This window comes from Scyliorhinus torazame, chromosome 24 (genome assembly GCF_047496885.1).
Source record: "Scyliorhinus torazame isolate Kashiwa2021f chromosome 24, sScyTor2.1, whole genome shotgun sequence".
NCBI lineage: Eukaryota > Metazoa > Chordata > Chondrichthyes > Carcharhiniformes > Scyliorhinidae > Scyliorhinus > Scyliorhinus torazame.
In genome coordinates this window covers 21,468,782-21,488,662 of record NC_092730.1, presented here as the reverse complement: position 1 = coordinate 21,488,662, position 19,881 = coordinate 21,468,782, and the positions used below count along the sequence as shown (strand labels likewise).

The 19,881-nt window shown below is 58.3% G+C and overlaps 1 protein-coding gene across 1 annotated transcript in view; it reads right to left on the bottom strand.

The window, feature by feature from the left end:
* Positions 1-1,878: 1,878 nt before the first annotated feature.
* Positions 1,879-19,881, bottom strand: part of LOC140399955 (EH domain-binding protein 1-like) — a 153,074-nt gene continuing 135,071 nt past the window's right edge. The window contains 5 exon segments of the mRNA XM_072489449.1: positions 1,879-3,662; positions 3,665-3,683; positions 7,136-7,184; positions 8,352-8,521; positions 16,166-16,574. Coding sequence (XP_072345550.1) covers positions 2,692-3,662; positions 3,665-3,683; positions 7,136-7,184; positions 8,352-8,521; positions 16,166-16,574 — 1,618 coding nt within the window. The 3' untranslated portion in view covers positions 1,879-2,691.

Here is a 19,881-nt window from a genome sequence, read left to right as displayed (position 1 = left end):
GCTTTACTCTGTATCTAACCCGTGCTGTACCTGTCCTGGGAGTGTTTGATGGGGGACAGTGTAGAGGGAGCTTTACTCTGTATCTAACCCCGTGGCTGTAAACCCTATCATGGGAGTGTTTGATGGGGACAGTGTAGAGGGAGCTTTACTCTGTATCTAACCCAGTGCTGTACCTGTCTGGGAGTGTTTGATGGGGACAGTCTAGAGGGAGCTTTACTCTGTATCTAACCCTGTGCTGTACCTGTCCTGGGAGTGTTTGATGGGGGACAGTGTAGAGGGAGCTTTACTCTGTATCTAACCCCGTGCTGTACCTGTCCTGGGAGTGTTTTGATGGGGGACAGTGTAGAGGGGAACGAACAGGCTCCGGAATGTGGCGACTAGGGGCTTTTCACAGTAACTTCATTTGAAGCCTACTTGTGACAATAAGCGATTTTCGTTTTCATTTCCCCTCTCTGGCGACATCACGAGAGTCGCAGCCGCTAAGGGCCCCAGGATGTGCGCCATGCGGGGGCCAGGGGGGAAAGGGGAGCTCGAGGGCGGGGCGGTGGGCGTAAACCGCGCCCGCACATATTCCTTCTCGTCGAGGAGGCTCAGGACTGTGTGGGGGAGGCTGGTTATTCTCCCGGAGCCGGAGCCTGCTGAATTCCGTGCAGATTCCGCTCCCTGCGATCCCGGATTGCGAATCCGAGCCGCGGTCCCCGAGGAACGTGGGCTGTTCTCCCCTTTTGAGACAGAGAGAGAGAGAGAGAGAGAGTGAGCAGACTGGTAGAGATTTCATCTGAGGGCCTGACACCTCAGGCGAGCGGATGGCGGCCTAGAAGGCGAGGCCTCGGCGGACTACCTCAGCCGCCAATACGCCGGCTCTTGTCGGCCTCGCTCCGCTTGGCGAGCCAACCATCCCGGTCGGCTGAGCTAAGCCCCGTGGCGTCCCTCTCCTGGGAGCGACCGGGCCCGCCAATGGTTAACGAGGGCTGAGAGGGACTGAGTAAGAAGAGAGGGCTGGGGAGATGGATGTGTTTGGTGTGTGAGTCAGCGCTGGGTTGCCCAAAATAACCCGGTGATGGGCCCATGCAGGAACTGAAAGCAGAATCTCAACCTCCGCCAAGGCCACATCTGGCTACAGCCAGCTAATTTGTGTCTTTCGTGTTGAGTTCGCCGCCCTCCCCTCCCGTTCTACCAGCCCCCTGTACATGTACGCAACGCTGTGAGGCCCTTCTGCTAGGCCTCACACCATCCCCCCACCAGAGCACGAGACAGAGGCTGAATTTGGGAGTCACCTCCGGACACGCACAGCTCCCGGGTGTCCGGCCCCTCCTGTCCCCCTCCTCCAACCCCCCCCCCCCCCCTTCCGGGTCTGCTATTCTCCCACCAGCGCCGTCGCAAACATTTTTTTTTTTTTTTTTACCTCTGCTTTTGAGCCGGCGGCAGCCTCGCCCTGGGCCTGGCCCCCCCTCGGCCTCCTCCATCGAGTCGCTGCGGCGCCGTGACCGCCTCCTTCTCACCAGATCGGCGTCCCTGATGTGCGAGAATCCCGACTTGCCCGACCTGCCGGGGGAGCGGCTCTCCGCCGGCTGCGCGCGGGGCATCCGCTCCGGCCTACCCGGGGCGTTCCTGCTCTCGGCGCCGCCCGCCGTGGCCGACGGCTTGTCGGCGGGGCGACGGCTTGCTGCTGGGGCTGACCCGCTGGGCACGCCGGCGCCCTCTGGCGGTCGCGCGCCGCCCCTTCCTTCTCTCTCCGGAGGTTTCTCCGGTGTCGGAGGGAGTTCGGGGCCCTCGGGCCGCCCCGTCCTGACCCCGGGCTGGGCCTCCTCTCCGGTTCCTCAGCAGTCACCCGGCGTGGCGTGGTTCAGGGTTGGGCTCCTCCAGGGGCCTCCCAGAGTCCTCCGCAGCTGGCGGGGTGCGCAGGCTTCCCATGGTCCCTCTGAGTGAGCGGTCCCTCAGAAGAGGGCGTCTCTGGAGGCCTCTCATGATCCTCCATGATGACCAGTGCTGACACGGTGGGATCTTCACTGATAAACAGCTCGATGGGTGTTCCGTCATCCGCCGGGCTGGGCTCATCCAATGGCCGAGCAGGATCCTCTGCTGCTGACAACCCATTGGCCAGTGCATGCCCCTTGGAGCTGGGTTCAGGCTCCGCTGTTTTCCCATGGTTCTCTGTCATGGACAGTCCCCTGGGGTTTCCCATGATCCTCCTGGGGTGGACTTGCTTCCCATGAGCCTCGGAGGCAGGCAGCCACACAGGTTTCCCATCATTCCGTGTGTCGGGCGACGCCCCGGGCTTCCCATGGAATTCTGAAGCAGCCTGCTCCTCGTGATTCGCTCCAGCAGAAAGCTCCCTGGTCTTCCCATGATCCTCTGAGGCTTTCCAGCATCCTCTGTAACGACCAGTTCCCGGGTCTTCCCATGATCCTCTGAGGGTGGCAGCCTTTCCGATTTCCCAGCATCCTCTGTAACGACCAGTTCCCGGGTCTTCCCATGATCCTCTGGGGGTGGCGGCTTCGCCAATGCCCAGCATCCTCTGTGACGATGAGTTCCTGGGTCTTCCCATGATCCTCTGGGCAAGGCGGCCTCTCTGATTTCCCATGATCCTCTGTAATGACCAATTCATGGTTCTTCCCATGATCCTCTGAGGGTGGCTGCTTCTCCAACTTCCCATGATCCACTGAGGGAGGCGGCCTCTCCAATTGGCCATCAACTTCTGTAACAACCAGTTCCCGGGTCTTCCCATGATCCTCTGAGGGAGGCGGCTCTCCAATTGGCCTTCAACTTCTGTAACAACCAATTCCTGGGTCTTCCCATGATCCTCTGAGCAAGGCGGTTCTCTGATTTCCCATGATCCCCTGGAACGACCAGTTCCTGGGTCTTCCCATGACCCTCTTGGGTAGGCGGGTTTGTCAATTTCCCATCATCCTTTGTGATGGTCAACTCCTTGGTCTTCCCATGATCCTCTGGGGTAGGTGGGTTCGCCAATCTCCCATCATCCTTGGTGATGGTCAACTCCTGGGTCTTCCCATGATCCTCTGAGGGCGGTGGCCTCACGGTTTTCCCATCAACCCCTGCCGTGGCTGCTTCCCGGGTCTTCCTGCGAGCCTTCGCGACCGGCACCTCCTTGGGCCCCTGGCCCTCCTCTGAGACCTCCCCGGCCGCCCGGGGCCCTTGACCGGCGCTGCCTCCGCCCCAGACGTCCCCTGGCCAGCCAGAGGCCCGGACGCTGGGGCCAGGCCCGGCCACGGTCGAACGGTTCCTGAGGGAGTGGGGCACCTTTGGCCTGGTGCCCCGGGCCGCAGTGGGGGAGCCGGCGGGTGAGTTCGCCCGAGGGCAGGCTTGGACCTCCGGGCTCTGGTTGTCGGCGAGCAGGACTTTGCTGTTCCTCTTCAGGGCCTCCCTCTTGGGCCTGCTGGGCTTCTGCGGCGCTGAGCTGACCTGGTGGGCCTCCATTCTCTCAGAGTAAAACTGGATGGGGTCCAAAGAGCTGTGCGGGTCTGAGTCAAAGTTGCCTACCTTATAGGTGCTGTGGTTACTGTTCTCCTCAATCTGCACCACATTGAGCTCTTGGCCGGTGAAGTGAGCCCTGATCTGACACAGGTAGGTCATCACGATGAGCTTGTCCGGGATGGCCAGCAGCACCATATCGGCGGGCTCCAGGAGACGGGAGATACCAGACTGGCAAACCCGTCGAACGCCTGCAGAGGGCCGAGGAAACAGAGACAGCGTCAACAGCGAGGAACAACACAATTTCTCCCAATCGACCCTCACGAATCCTTTAATCGTCTGAAATCCCTCGATTAGATCCGCCCTTTAATCTCCCTTCGTTCCTGGGTTAAGGGCCATCGCGGGGCTAGGCCCAGCTTTCACTCCCCATCCCTAATTGCCCCGACAAGGGAATACAACTGTCCCCGAAGCGGAACACAAGCCTCGCCCTGGGCAACCCGTCCTCGTCATTTAGCCCCAGTGTCATTCTGAGGACCCACTCGATTTAATCGCCCTCTGAACCTTCTCTGGTCCTGAGGAGAACAATCCCAGCTTCGCCAATCCCTCCACCTTCCATAAAATCCATAGAAGGAGGCCAATCTGCCCATCAGGTTTGCACTGGCCCTCCACACCTACCGAGGCCCAATCCCACCGCCCTATCCCCGTAACCCCTACCTAAGCTGCACATCTTTGGACACTAAGGGACAATTTAGCACGGCCAATCCACCTAACCTGCACATCTTGTGGACACTAAGGGACAATTTAGCACGGCCCAATCCACCTAACCTGCACATCTTTGGACACAAAAGGGACAATATAGCACGGCCAATCCACCTAACCTGCACATCTTTGGACACTAAGGGACAATTTAGCACGGCCAATCCACCTAACCTGCACATCTTTGGACACAAAGGGACAATATAGCACGGCCAATCCACCTAACCTGCACATCTTTGGACACGAAGGGGCAATTTAGCACGGCCAATCCACCTAACCTGCACATCTTTGGACACTAAGGGACAATTTAGCAACGTGCCAATCCACCTAACCTGCACATCTTTGGACACTAAGGGACAATTTAGCACGGCCAATCCACCTAACCTGCACATCTTTGGACACTAAGGGACAATTTAGCACGGCCAATCCACCTAACCTGCACACCTTTGGACACTAAGGGGCAATTTAGCACGGGCCAATCCACCTAACCTGCACATCTTTGACACTAAGGGACAATTTAGCACGGCCAATCCACCTAACCTGCACATCATTTGGACACTAAGGGACAATTTAGCACGGCCAATCCACCTAACCTGCACATCTTTGGACACTAAGGGACAATTTAGCACGGCCAATCCACCTAACCCTGCACACCTTTGGACACTAAGGGACAATTTAGCACGGCCAATCCACCTAACCTGCACATCTTTGGACACTAAGGGACAATTTAGCACGGCCAATCCACCTAACCTGCACATCTTTGGACACTAAGGGGAGACTATATAGCACGGCCAATCCACCTAACCTGCACATCTTTGGACACTAAGGGACTATATAGCACGGCCAATCCACCTAACCTGCACATCTTTGGACACTAAGGGACTATATAGCACGGCCAATCCACCTAACCTGCACACCTTTGGACACTAAGGGACTATATAGCACGGCCAATCCACCTAACCTGCACACCTTTGGACACTAAGGGACTATATAGCACGCCAATCCACCTAACCTGCACATCTTTGGACACTAAGGGACTATATAGCACGGCCAATCCACCTAACCTGCACATCTTTGGACACTAAGGGACTATATAGCACGGCCAATCCACCTAACCTGCACATCTTTGGACACTAAGGGACAATTTAGCACGGGCCAATCCACCTAAACCTGCACATCTTTGGACACTAAGGGGCAACTTAGCATGGCCAATCCACCTAACCTGCACATCTTTGGACACTAAGGGGCAATTTAGCATGGCCAATCCACCTAACCTGCACATCTTTGGACACAAAGGGACAATATAGCACGGGCCAATCCACCTAACCTGCACATCTTTGGACACTAAGGGACTATATAGCACGGCCAATCCACCTAACCTGCACATCTTTGGACACTAAGGGACAATTTAGCACGGCCAATCCACCTAACCTGCACATCTTTGGACACTAAGGGGCAATTTAGCACGGCCAATCCACCCAACCTGCACATCTTTGGACACAAGGGGCAATTTATCACGGTCAATCCACCTAACCTGCACATCTTTGGACACTAAGGGACAATTTAGCACGGCCAAATCCACCTAACCTGCACATCTTTGGACACAAGGGGCAATTTATCGACACTAAGGGACAATTTAGCACGGCCAATCCACCTAACCTGCACATCTTTGGACACTAAGGGGGCAATTTAGCACGGCCAATCCACCTAACCTGCACATCTTTGGACACTAAGGGGCAATTTATCACGGTCAATCCACCTAACCCGCACATCTTTGGACACTAAGGGACAATTTAGCACGGCCAAATCCCACCTAACCTGCACATCTTTGGTCACTAAGGGACAATTTAGTACGGCCAATCCACCTAACCTGCACATCTTTGGACACTAAGGGGCAATTTAGCACGGCCAATCCACCTAACCTGCACATCTTTGGACACTAAGGGGCAATTTAGCACGGCCAATCCACCTAACCTGCACACCTTTGGACACTAAGGGACAATTTAACACGGCCAATCCACCTAACCTGCACATCTTTGGACACTAAGGGGCAATTTAGCACGGCCAATCCACCCAACCTGCACATCTTTGGACACTAAGGGGCAATTTAGCACGGCCAATCCACCTAACCTGCACACCTTTGGACACTAAGGGACAATTTAGCACGGCCAATCTACCCAACCTGCACATCTTTGGACACTAAGGGGCAATTTAGCACGGCCAATCCACCTAACCTGCCACACCTTTGGACACTAAGGGACAATTTAGCACGGCCAATCCACCTAACCTGCACATCTTTGGACACTAAGGGCAACTTAGCATGGCCAATCCACCTAACCTGCACATCTTTTGGACACTAAGGGACAATTTAGCACGGCCAATGCTCCTAACCTGCACATCTTTGGACACTAAGGGACAATTTAGCACGGCCAATCCACCTAACCTGCACATCTTGGACTGTGGAGGAAACCGGAGCACCCGGAGGAAACCCACGCACACACGGGGAGATTGTGCAAAATCCATACACAGTCGGCCGAGGACGGAATTGAACCCGGGTCACTGGCGCCATGGGAGGGGGTGTTCTGGAGTCACATGTAGGCCCAGACCGGGGTAAGGACGGCAGATTTCCTCAATTCCCTAAAGGGGACATTAGTAAACCAGATGTTTCTTTTTAAGACAATCGATGATCGTTGTCACGGTCACCGTTATCGAGACCGAGCTTTATAATTCCAGATTTTATCAATTGAATTTAAATTCCTGTCAGCTGCCAGCGTGGGTTTCGAGGGGCTCCCGGATTACTAGCCCAGTGACGTTACCACCGCGGAAAACCCTACGGACTGGTCCCCCCACCCCCACCCTCCCACGACACAACGGGCAACTCTCGGTGCCAACCTTCACTTTACCACTGGTCCCGTTCGCAAGGCCTGAGGCCTACTCTTGTACCCACCTTCTTATTGTTGGTCTTGATGCCATGTGGGTCCAGTGAGGCGTAATTTCTGAGTGGGGGGGGGGGGGGGGCGGGGGGGGGGGAGAAGGTTGCGTGGTCGGGGGGGGGGGGGGGGGGTCAGGGGAGAGAGAAATGAGGAAAGAGGGAAAAAATAAGCAATTGAGAATGAGAGGGTAGAATCCCCCCCCCCCCTCCTCCACAGCCGCCTCCCGCTTCATTCTGATCGGTAACCTCGCCCACACAAAGTGTCAATGCACCGCAATGAACGAGGAGAGTCATCGAACAAACGTTCAAGGTGATCTAAACAATACTGTCAAAAGAAAATGGCGGGTGACGTGGCCTGAATAAATCGAGTAGGCCGCACAGGAGCCTGGCCCCCAGAACGCCCAACCCCGCTTGCTGCTGATTCGGGGACTGGGAGCCCCCAACCTCCACACCTCCCTCACTCCCCTCTCTGCCTCCCTTCCCCCTCCCCTTCCCCCTCTGCCTCCCTCCTCCCCGATCCCTTCTCCTGCTCCCTCCTCTCCACCCTCGCCTACATCCTCCGGCTTCATCCTATACCCCTCGCCCTCAATTCCGGCCCCTCCATCCTCCAGCCTCTCTCCCTCCCAATCCGCCCTCACCTCCATCAGCCCCCTCCCCTCATCCTCCCCCCTCCCCATTTCCCCCTCCAACCTCCACCCCCCCCCACTCCTTCCCCTCCATCCTCCCCCTCCCTTCCCCCCTCACACCCCCCTCCCTCCACGCTGCACCCCCCCCACTCCCTCCCTTCCATCCTCCCCCTCCCTTCCCCCTCACACTCCCTCCCTCCACGCTCCACCCTCCCCACTCCCCTTCCCCCTCCATCCTCCCCTTCCCACTCCCCCTCCCTCCACTCTCCACCCTCCCCATTCCCCTCCCCCCTCCCCTCCACCCTCCCTCCTCTCCCACATCCTCACCTCCCTATCTTCCATCTTCCCCCTCCCTTCCCCCTCCCTCCCTCCCTCGCCCTCCCTCCCCTCCACTCTTCGCCCTCTCCACACTCTCCCCCTTCATTCCTCCCCAACTCCCTCTCCCCCTGCCGCTGGGCCGGACCCGGTGAAGGACGTGTGGTGGAGTCGAGTCAGTGTCAGATTCCGAGGGATAACAGTTCTCTGAATTACAGGTTTGGGGGGGGGGGGGGGGGGCGTCACCACGTTCAAGGCGCTAGGTAAATGCCGGTGTCTGCTGTACCTACAGGAGTTCAGGGTGGAAGTGGTGAAGGATGGCGCAGAAAGCCAAGCCGTTCCTCCAGGAAGTGGTGAAGTTGGTGATCTTCAGGCGACGGTACTCTTGCGTCACCTCCTTGCACCAGTCGAGCAGGCAGCGGCTGGCGTTGGCCAGGGTGGGGCCCTGGAGGGGGCTCTTCTGTCGAAGGGAGCGAGACAGACAAAAAGAAAAGGGTGAATGAACAAAACAAATTGGGGCCCGCACCCCCCCCCCCACAAACCTCTCCGTGATCCACCTCGTCCCACCCCCCCCGCCCCCCCCCACGTGCAAGGCCCAACTCACCCTCCCAGCCACAGGCCGCCGAACCCCAGTCCACCAGCTCGAGGCCTAGCGACGCCAAGCCAGGAGGAGGCCTCGGGCCTACACCCTCCAGTCGCCACGACCATGGCGACGGGCCACCTCCACTCTTCTGTCCGTCCCCTGTGACCCCCGACCCTCATGTCAATCGAAAATCTAACTAGGCCTCGAATATATTCAATGACCCACAGCCCTCCGCTGCCCTGGGGGAGTGGCGGGGGGGGGGGGGGGGGGCACAGACTCTCCCCCCCGCCCCCCTCCCCCACTAGAGGAAATAATTTCTCCCCATCGATCGTCTTAAACCCCCTGGATCGGAACACCGCCCCATCTTGCGAGCCCCACTCAATGATCCACTTCCTTTATCTCGCATTCTTTCCTGGGACGGGGGGCAATCGATGGTCAGGCCTGCATTTGTTGCCCCATTGTTAAATCTTGAATCTGAACCTGCAACCGAGTGTTTCGCTCGGTCCATTTCAGAGGGGGCTGGGGTTAAGAGTCGACCACGTTGCTGTGTGTGTGTGTGTGTGTGTGTGTGTGCGGGGGAGGGGTCTGGAGTCACATGTAGGCCAGACCGGGATAAGGACGGCAGATTTCCTCCTTTCCCCTAAAGGGGGACGGGAGTGAACCAGATGTTTTTTTTTTTACGACAATCGATGATCGTTGCCACGGTCGCCGTTACCGAGACCGAGCTTTCTAATTCCAGATTTTAGTAATTGGAATTAAATTCCACCAGCTGCCAGGGTGGGGATTCGAACCTGTGTCCACCCGGAACACTAACCCGGGGGTCTCTGAATTACTAGCCCAGTGACATTACCACCACACCACCGTATTCCCACCAGGCTCCCAAGATCCACTATTTCACATTCCCAGGGTCCCCGTACTGAGGGAGTGCCACACTGTCAGAGGGTCAGTACTGAGGGAGTGCCGCACTGTCTGAGGGTCAGTACTGAAGGAGTGCCGCACTGTCAGAGGGTCAGTACAGAGGGAGTGCCGCACTGTCAGAGGGTCAGTACTGAGGGAGTGCCGCACTGTCAGAGAGTCAGAACTGAGGGAGTGCTCCACTGTCAGAGGGTCAGTACTGAGGGAGTGCCGCACTGTCAGAGGGTCAGTACTGAGGGAGTGCAGCACAATCAGAGGGTCAGTACTGAGGGAGTGCTGCACTGTCAGAGGGTCAGTACTGAGGGAGTGCCGCACTGTCAGAGGGTCAGTACTGAGGGAGTGCCGCACTGTCAGAGGGTCAGTACTGAGGGAATGCCGCACTGTCAGAGGGTCAGTACTGAGGGAGTGCCGCACTGTCAGAGGGTCAGTACTGAGGGAGTGCCGCACTGTCAGAGGGTCAGTACTGAGGGAATGCCGCACTGTCAGAGGGTCAGTACTGAGGGAGTGCTGCACTGTCAGAGGGTCAGTACTGAGGGAGTGCCGCACTGTCAGAGGGTCAGTACTGACGGAGTGCCGCACTGTCAGAGGGTCAGTACTGAGGGAGTGCTGCACTGTCAGAGGGTCAGTACTGAGGGAGTGCCGCACTGTCAGAGGGTCAGGACTGAGGGAGTGCTGCACTGTCAGAGGGTCAGTACTGAGGGTGCTGCACTGTCAGAGGGTCAGTACTGAGGGAGTGCCGCAACTGTCAGGGGGTCAGTACTGAGGGAGTGCCGCACTGTCAGAGGGTCAGTACTGAGGGAGTGCTGCACTGTCAGAGGGTCAGTACTGAGGGAGTGCGGCACTGTCAGAGGGTCAGTACTGAGGGAGTGCTGCACTGTCAGAGGGTCAGTACTGAGGGAGCGCTGCACTGTCAGAGGGTCAGTACTGAGGGAGTGCTGCACTGTCAGAGGGTCAGTACTGAGGGAGTGCTGCACTGTCAGAGGGTCAGTGCTGAGGGAGTGCTGCACTGTCAGAGGGTCAGTACTGAGGGAGCGCCGCACTGTCAGCGGGTCAGTACTCAGGGAGTGCCGCACTGTCAGAGGGTCAGTACTGAGGGAGTGCCGCACTGTCAGAGGGTCAGTACTGAGGGAGTGCCGCACTGTCAGCGGGTCAGTACTCAGGGAGTGCCGCACTGTCAGAGGGTCAGTACTAAGGGAGTGCTGCACTGTCAGTGTGAGAGGGTGAGTACTGAGGGAGTGCTGCACTGTCAGAGGGTCAGTACTGAGAGAGTGCTGCACTGTCAGAGGGTCAGTCCTGAGGGAGTGCTGCACTGTCAGAGGGTCAGTACTGAGAGAGTGCTGCACTGTCAGAGGGTCAGTACTGAGGGAATGCTGCACTGTCAGAGGGTCAGTACTGAGGGAGTGCCGCACTGTCAGAGTGTCAGTACTGAGGGAGTGCCGCACTGTCAGCGGGTCAGTACTCAGGGAGTGCCGCACTGTCAGAGGGTCAGTACTGAGGGAGTGCTGCACTGTCAGAGGGTCAGTACTGAGGGAGTGCCGCACTGTCAGAAGGTCAGTACTGAGGGAGTGCTGCACTGTCAGAGGGTCAGTACTGAGGGAGTGCTGCACTGTCAGAGGGTCAGTACTGAGGGAGTGCCGCACTGTCAGAAGGTCAGTACTGAGGGAGTGCTGCACTGTCAGAGGGTCAGTACTGAGGGAGTGCCGCACTGTCAGAAGGTCAGTACTGAGGGAGTGCCGCACTGTCAGAAGGTCAGTACTGAGGGAGTGCCGCACTGTCAGAGGGTCAGTACTGAGGGAGTGCCGCACTGTCAGAAGGTCAGTACTGAGGGAGTGCTGCACTGTCAGAGGGTCAGTACTGAGGGTGCTGCACTGTCAGAGGGTCAGTACTGAGGGAGTGCCGCACTGTCAGGGGGTCAGTACTGAGGGAGTGCCGCACTGACAGAGGGTCAGTACTGAGGGAGTGCCGCACTGTCAGGGTGTCAGTACTGAGGGAGTGCCGCACTGTCAGAGGGTCAGTACTGAGGGAGTCCCGCACTGTCAGAGGGTCAGTACTGAGGGAGTGCTGCACTGTCAGAGGGTCAGTACTGAGGGAGTGCGCACTGTCAGAGGGTCAGTACTGAGGGAGTGCTGCACTGTCAGAGGGTCAGTACTGAGGGAGTGCCGCACTGTCAGCGGGTCAGTACTCAGGGAGTGCCGCACTGTCAGCGGGTCAGTACTCAGGGAGTGCCGCACTGTCAGAGGGTCAGTACTGAGGGAGTGCTGCACTGTCAGTGTGAGAGGGTGAGTACTGAGGGAGTGCTGCACTGTCAGAGGGTCAGTACTGAGGGAGTGCTGCACTGTCAGAGGGTCAGTGCTGAGGGAGTGCCGCACTGTCAGCGGGTCAGTACTCAGGGAGTGCCGCACTGTCAGAGGGTCAGTACTGAGGGAGTGCTGCACTGTCAGTGTGAGAGGGTGAGTACTGAGGGAGTGCTGCACTGTCAGAGGGTCAGTACTGAGAGAGTGCTGCACTGTCAGAGGGTCAGTACTGAGGGAGTGCTGCACTGTCAGAGGGTCAGTACTGAGAGAGTGCTGCACTGTCAGAGGGTCAGTCCTGAGGGAGCGCTGCACTGTCAGAGGGTCAGTACTGAGGGAGCGCCGCACTGTCAGAGGGTCAGTACTGAGGGAGTGCTGCACTGTCAGAGGGTCAGTACTGTGGGAGCGCTGAACTGTCAGACGGTCAGTACTGAGGGAGTGCTGCACTGTCAGAGGGTCAGTACTGAGAGGGTGCTGCACTGTCAGAGGGTCAGTACTGAGGGAGTGCTGAACTGTCAAAGAGTCAGTACTGAGGGAGTGCTGCACTGTCAGAGGGTCAGTACTGAGGGAGTGCTGCACTGTCAGAGGGTCAGTACTGAGGGAGCGCTGCACTGTCAGAGGGTCAGTACTGAGGGAGCGCTGCACTGTCAGAGGGTCAGTACTGAGGGAGTGCCGCACTGTCAGAGGGTCAGTACTGAGGGAGTGCTGCACTGTCAGACGGTCAGTACTGAGGGAGTGCTGCACTGTCAGAGGGTCAGGACTGAGGGAGTGCTGCACTGTCAGAGGGTCAGTACTGAGGGAGTGCCGCACTGTCAGAGGGTCAGTACTGAGGGTGTGCCGCACTGTCAGAGGGTCAGTACTGAGGGAGTGCTGCACTGTCAGAGGGTCAGTACTGAGGGAGTGCCGCACTGTCAGAGGGTCAGTACTGAGGGAGTGCTGCACTGTCAGAGGGTCAGTATTGAGGGAGCGCTGCACTGTCAGAGGGTCAGTACTGAGGGTGCTGCACTGTCAGAGGGTCAGTACTGAGGGAGTGCCGCACTGTCAGGGGGTCAGTACTGAGGGAGTGCCGCACTGTCAGAGGGTCAGTACTGAGGGAGTGCCGCACTGTCAGAGGGTCAGTACTGAGGGAGTGCGGCACTGTCAGAGGGTCAGTACTGAGGGAGTGCTGCACTGTCAGAGGGCCAGTACTGAGGGAGCGCTGCACTGTCAGAGGGTCAGTACTGAGGGAGTGCTGCACTGTCAGAGGGTCAGTACTGAGGGAGCGCCGCACTGTCAGCGGGTCAGTACTCAGGGAGTGCCGCACTGTCAGAGGGTCAGTACTGAGGGAGTGCCGCACTGTCAGAGGGTCAGTACTGAGGGAGTGCCGCACTGTCAGCGGGTCAGTACTCAGGGAGTGCCGCACTGTCAGAGGGTCAGTACTGAGGGAGTGCCGCACTGTCAGAGGGTCAGTACTGAGGGAGTGCTGCACTGTCAGTGTGAGAGGGTGAGTACTGAGGGAGTGCTGCACTGTCAGAGGGTCAGTACTGAGAGAGTGCTGCACTGTCAGAGGGTCAGTCCTGAGGGAGTGCTGCACTGTCAGAGGGTCAGTACTGAGAGAGTGCTGCACTGTCAGAGGGTCAGTACTGAGGGAATGCTGCACTGTCAGAGGGTCAGTACTGAGGGAGTGCCGCACTGTCAGAGTGTCAGTACTGAGGGAGTGCCGCACTGTCAGCGGGTCAGTACTCAGGGAGTGCCGCACTGTCAGAGGGTCAGTACTGAGGGAGTGCAGCACTATCAGAGGGTCAGTACTGAGGGAGTGCTGCACTGTCAGAGGGTCAGTACTGAGGGAGTGCCGCACTGTCAGAAGGTCAGTACTGAGGGAGTGCTGCACTGTCAGAGGGTCAGTACTGAGGGTGCTGCACTGTCAGAGGGTCAGTACTGAGGGAGTGCCGCACTGTCAGGGGGTCAGTACTGAGGGAGTGCCGCACTGACAGAGGGTCAGTACTGAGGGAGTGCCGCACTGTCAGGGTGTCAGTACTGAGGGAGTGCCGCACTGTCAGAGGGTCAGTACTGAGGGAGTGCTGCACTGTCAGAGGGTCAGTACTGAGGGAGTGCCGCACTGTCAGAGGGTCAGTACTGAGGGAGTGCCGCACTGTCAGCGGGTCAGTACTCAGGGAGTGCCGCACTGTCAGAGGGTCAGTACTGAGGGAGTGCTGCACTGTCAGTGTGAGAGGGTGAGTACTGAGGGAGTGCTGCACTGTCAGAGGGTCAGTACTGAGGGAGTGCTGCACTGTCAGAGGGTCAGTACTGAGGGAGTGCTGCACTGTCAGAGGGTCAGTACTGAGGGAGTGCTGCACTGTCAGAGGGTCAGTACTGAGGGAGTGCTGCACTGTCAGAGGGTCAGTACTGAGGGAGTGCTGCACTGTCAGAGGGTCAGTGCTGAGGGAGTGCCGCACTGTCAGCGGGTCAGTACTCAGGGAGTGCCGCACTGTCAGAGGGTCAGTACTGAGGGAGTGCTGCACTGTCAGAGGGTCAGTACTGAGGGAGTGCCGCACTGTCAGAGGGTCAGTACTGAGGGAGTGCTGCCCTGTCAGAGGGTCAGTACTGAGGGAGTGCTGCACTGTCAGAGTGTCAGTACTGAGGGAGTGCCGCACTGTCAGAGGGTCAGTACTGAGGGAGTGCTGCACTGTCAGAGGGTCAGTACTGAGGGAGCGCTGCACTGTCAGAGGGTCAGTACTGAGGGAGTGCTGCACTGTCAGAGGGTCAGTGCTGAGCGAGTGCCGCACTGTCAGCGGGTCAGTACTCAGGGAGTGCCGCACTGTCAGAAGGTCAGTACTGAGGGAGTGCTGCACTGTCAGAGGGTCAGTACTGAGGGAGTGCAGCACTGTCAGAGGGTCAGTACTGAGGGAGTGCTGCACTGTCAGAGGGTCAGTACTGAGGGAGTGCCGCACTGTCAGAGGGTCAGTACTGAGGGAGCGCTGCACTATCAGAGGGTCAGTACTGAGGGAGTGCTGCACTGTCAGAGGGTCAGTACTGAGTGTAGCGGGGGGGGGGGCAGTCAGAGGCCTCCCCAGTGACGTGGGGCCAATATTTACCCTTGATGCACATCACTAAAAACAGATGATCTGGTTCGTAATCACATTACGATGGTGGGATCCTGCTGAGCGTCATCTGTCTGCCACAATCCTTACGTAACAAGAGTAACTCCCTTTCAAATATACATACACACACACACATGTTTCAGAGGCTGGAACGCATTGTGAAATGTCCTACATGTGAGGAAGTCGGGCCGTAATAGCAGCCTTCCCAGTTACGGGTCGCGACCCCTGTGATCCTGTCCGATGATCATTATTCACACGACCCCCGCCCCCAAGGAGAGGCCGTCATTGACCAAACGGACCCTCCGCCATATTCTCCCTAACTGGCCGAAAACCCTCACTGGGAACCACAGCGAGTTCTCCTCTGTCCCAGCGCGAGCGGACAAACCTGGCATTGGGGTAGCACAGCGGTTAGCACTGTGGCTTCACGGCGCCAGGGTCCCGGGTTCGATTCCGGCTCGGGTCACTGTCTGTGCGGAGTCTGCACGTCCTCCCCCCGTGTCTGCGTGGGTTTCCTCCGGGTGCTCCGGTTTCCTCCCACAGTCCAAAGATGTGCAGGTTAGGTGGATTCGCCGTGATAAATTGCCCTTAAGTGTCCAAAATTGCCCTTAGTGTTGGGTGGGGTGACTGGGTTATGGGGATAGGGTGGAGGTGTGGGCTTGGGTAGGGAGCCGGTGCAGACTCGATGGCCCGAATGGCCTCCTTCTGCACTGTAAATTCTATGATTCCGCCCATTCGGAATGGAGACAGGCTCGGGGGCACCACCCACTCCCCCCCCCCCCCCCCCCCACCCACTCCACTCCCCCCCCCCCCCACCCACTCCACCCACACCTCCCCCACCCACCCACACCCCCACCCACTCCTCACACCTCCCCCACCCACCCACACCCCCACCCACTCCTCGGAGGCCCGCCCACTCCACCCAATCCCACACCCACCCACTCCACCCACCCACCCCTTGTGCTCCCACCCCCAGGGTCCACCCCCGTGAGCCGGCCCCACCCACTCCCCTGGGGCCACTGCGGCCCACCCTAACCCACCCACCCCCTCGGGCCCACCCACCCCCTGTGGTCCGTCCAGTCCCCTGGGCCCCAACCACAGCCTCTGGGGCACGCCCACCCACCCCCCTGGGGCCCACCCACACCCTCTGGGGCCGACCCACACCCTCTGGGGCAGGCCCACCCATCCTCTGGGGCCCACCCACACCCCGGGACCGAAGAGCAGGAGAGGACACTTACTAATGGGGTTTCTCCTGGCATCGGCTGCGATCCGGCTCCCGCCGAGTTCGATTCGGGTGTTCCGGGGCCCGAGGCCTTTGCGTGGAGGGCAAGGGGAGGGGGAGGAGGGGCTTTCTTCTTGCCCCTGGCCTCAGCCTCCTTCGGATGGGTCGGCACCTGGGCCCTGGGGGGTGACGCCACCGCTGGCGGATGGCTGCCCGCCTGCGTGGCCGCGTGGCTTGAGGAAGGCCCAGCCCTGCTGAGGTTGAAGTCCGAACCCTGGGTATTGGGACCAGGCCTGGCGACACCCATTGTGACTGTAGGTTCTGCGGTGCCCGTAGCAGACGGCGTGGGGCCAGTCGACTGCAGCTTCTTCAGCCTGGGAGCGGGAAGCGGTTTCCGTCCTGTCGCCTCGCTGGCCGTCACTGAGCTGAAAGACAGAGGGTGGCGCAGAATGAGCGATGACTAGCGGGCAATGGACGGAGCCCGACATGCAATCGCTGTGGCAGTTCGACGCGGAAAATGTTTGCGCTGGTCCCTACGTTCAATGTGTGCGGAGAGCCCTACGTTCAATGTGTGCGGAGAGCCCTACGTTCAATGTGTGCGGGGTGCCCTACGTTCAATGTGTGCGGAGAGCCCTACGTTCAATGTGTGCGGGGAGCCCTACGTTCAATGTGTGCGGGGAGCCCTACGTTCAATGTTTGCGGAGAGCCCTACGTTCAATGTGTGCGGAGAGCCCTACGTTCAGTCTGTGCGGAGAGCCCTACGTTCAATGTGTGCAGAGAGCCCTACGTTCAATGTGTGCGGAGAGCCCTACGTTCAATGTGTGTGGAGTGCCCTACGTTCAATGTGTGCGGAGAGCCCTACGTTCAATGTGTGCGGGGAGCCCTACGTTCAATGTGTGCGGGGAGCCCTACGTTCAATGTTTGCGGAGAGCCCTACGTTCAATGTGTGCGGAGAGCCCTACGTTCAATGTGTGCGGGGAGCCCTACGTTCAATGTGTGGGAGCCCTACGTTCAGTCTGTGCAGAGAGCCATACGTTCAATGTGTGCAGAGAGCCCTACGTTCAATGTGTGCGGCGAGCCCTACGTTCAATGTGTGCGGCGAGCCCTACGTTCAATGTGTGCGGCGAGCCCTACGTTCAATGTGTGCGGCGAGCCCTACGTTCAATGTGTGCGGCGAGCCCTACGTTCAGTCTGTGCGGCGAGCCCTACGTTCAATGTGTGGGGAGAGCGCTACGTTCAGTCTGTGCAGAGAGCCCTACGTTCAATGTGGGCGGCGAGCCCTACGTTCAATGTGTGCGGCGAGCCCTACGTTCAATGTGTGCGGCGAGCCCTACGTTCAATGTGTGCGGCGAGCCCTACGTTCAGTCTGTGCGGAGAGCCCTACGTTCAATGTGTGCGGAGAGCCCTACGTTCAATGTGTGCGGAGAGCCCTACGTTCAATGTGTGCGGCGAGCCCTACGTTCAGTCTGTGCGGCGAGCCCTACGTTCAGTCTGTGCGGAGAGCCCTACGTTCAATGTGTGCAGAGAGCCCTACGTTCAATGTGTGCGGAGAGCCCTACGTTCAATGTGTGCGGGGAGCGCTACGTTCAATGTGGGCGGCGAGCCCTACGTTCAATGTGTGCGGCGAGCCCTACGTTCAGTCTGTGCGGAGAGCCCTACGTTCAATGTGTGCAGAGAGCCCTACGTTCAATGTGTGCGGAGAGCCCTACGTTCAATGTGTGCGGGGAGCGCTACGTTCAATGTGGGCGGGGAGCCCTACGTTCAATGTGTGCGGAGAGCCCTATGTTCAATGTGTGCGGAGAGCCCTACGTTCAATGTGTGCGGGGAGCCCTACGTTCAATGTGTGCAGAGAGCCCTACGTTCAGTCTGTGCGGCGAGCCCTACGTTCAATGTGTGCGGAGAGCCCTACGTTCAGTCTGTGCGGAGAGCCCTACATTCAATGTGTGCGGAGAGCCCTACGTTCAATGTGTGCGGAGAGCCCTACGTTCAGTCTGTGCGGCGAGCCCTACGTTCAATGTGTGCGGAGAGCCCTACGTTCAGTCTGTGCGGAGAGCCCTACGTTCAATGTGTGCAGGGAGCCCTACGTTCAATGTGTGCGGGGAGCCCTACGTTCAGTCTGTGCAGAGAGCCCTACGTTCAATGTGTGCGGAGAGCCCTACGTTCAATGTGTGCGGAGAACCCTATGTTCAGTGTGTGCGGGGAGCCCTACGTTCAATGTGTGCGGAGAGCCCTACGTTCAATGTATGTGGAGTGCCCTACGTTCAATGTATGTGGAGTGCCCTACGTTCAATGTGTGCAGGGAGCCCTACGTTCAATGTGTGTGGAGTGCCCTACGTTCAATGTGTTCAGGGAGCCCTACGTTCAATATGTGCGGGGAGCCCTACGTTCAATGTGTGTGGAGTGCCCTATGTTCAATGTGTGCAGAGAGCCCTACGTTCAATGTGTGCGGAGAGCCCTACGTTCAATGTGTGCCGAGAGCCCTACGTTCAATGTGTGCGGAGAGCCCTACGTTCAATGTGTGTGGAGTGCCCTACGTTCAATGTGTGTGGAGTGCCCTACGTTCAATGTGTGCAGAGAGCCCTACGTTCAATGTGTGCGGAGAGCCCTACGTTCAATGTGTGCGGAGAGCCCTAAGTTCAACGTGTGCGGAGAGCCTTACGTTCAATGTGTGCGGGGAGCCCTACGTTCAATGTGTGCGGAGAGCCCTACGTTCAACGTGTGCGGAGAGCCCTACGTTCAATGTGTGCTGGGAGCCCTACGTTCAGTCTGTGCAGAGAGCCCTACGTTCAATGTGTGCAGCGAGCCCTACGTTCAGTCTGTGCGGAGAGCCCTACGTTCAATGTGTGCAGAGAGCCCTACGTTCAATGTGTGCAGAGAGCCCTACGTTCAATGTGGGCGGCGAGCCCTACATTCAATGTGTGCGGCGAGCCCTACGTTCAATGTGTGCGGCGAGCCCTACGTTCAGTCTGTGCGGAGAGCCCTACGTTCAATGTGTGCGGAGAGCCCTACGTTCAATGTGTGCGGAGAGCCCTACGTTCAATGTGTGCGGCGAGCCCTACGTTCAGTCTGTGCGGAGAGCCCTACGTTCAATGTGTGCGGCGAGCCCTACGTTCAATGTGTGCGGCGAGCCCTACGTTCAGTCTGTGCGGAGAGCCCTACGTTCAATGTGTGCGGAGAGCCCTACGTTCAATGTGTGCGGAGAGCCCTACGTTCAATGTGTGCGGGGAGCGCTACGTTCAATGTGGGCGGGGAGCCCTACGTTCAATGTGTGCGGAGAGCCCTACGTTCAATGTGTGCGGAGAGCCCTACGTTCAATGTGTGCGGAGAGCCCTACGTTCAATGTGTGGGAGCCCTACGATCAGTCTGTGCGGGGAGCCCTAAATTCAATGTGTGCGGAGAGCCCTACGTTCAGTCTGTGCGGCGAGCCCTACGTTCAATGTGTGCGGAGAGCCCTACGTTCAGTCTGTGCGGAGAGCCCTACGTTCAATGTGTGCGGAGAGCCCTACGTTCAGTCTGTGCGGCGAGCCCTACGTTCAATGTGTGCGGAGAGCCCTACGTTCAGTCTGTGCGGAGAGCCCTACGTTCAATGTGTGCAGGGAGCCCTACGTTCAATGTGTGCGGGGAGCCCTACGTTCAGTCTGTGCAGAGAGCCCTACGTTCAATGTGTGCGGAGAGCCCTACGTTCAATGTGTGCGGAGAGCCCTATGTTCAATGTGTGCGGGGAGCCCTACG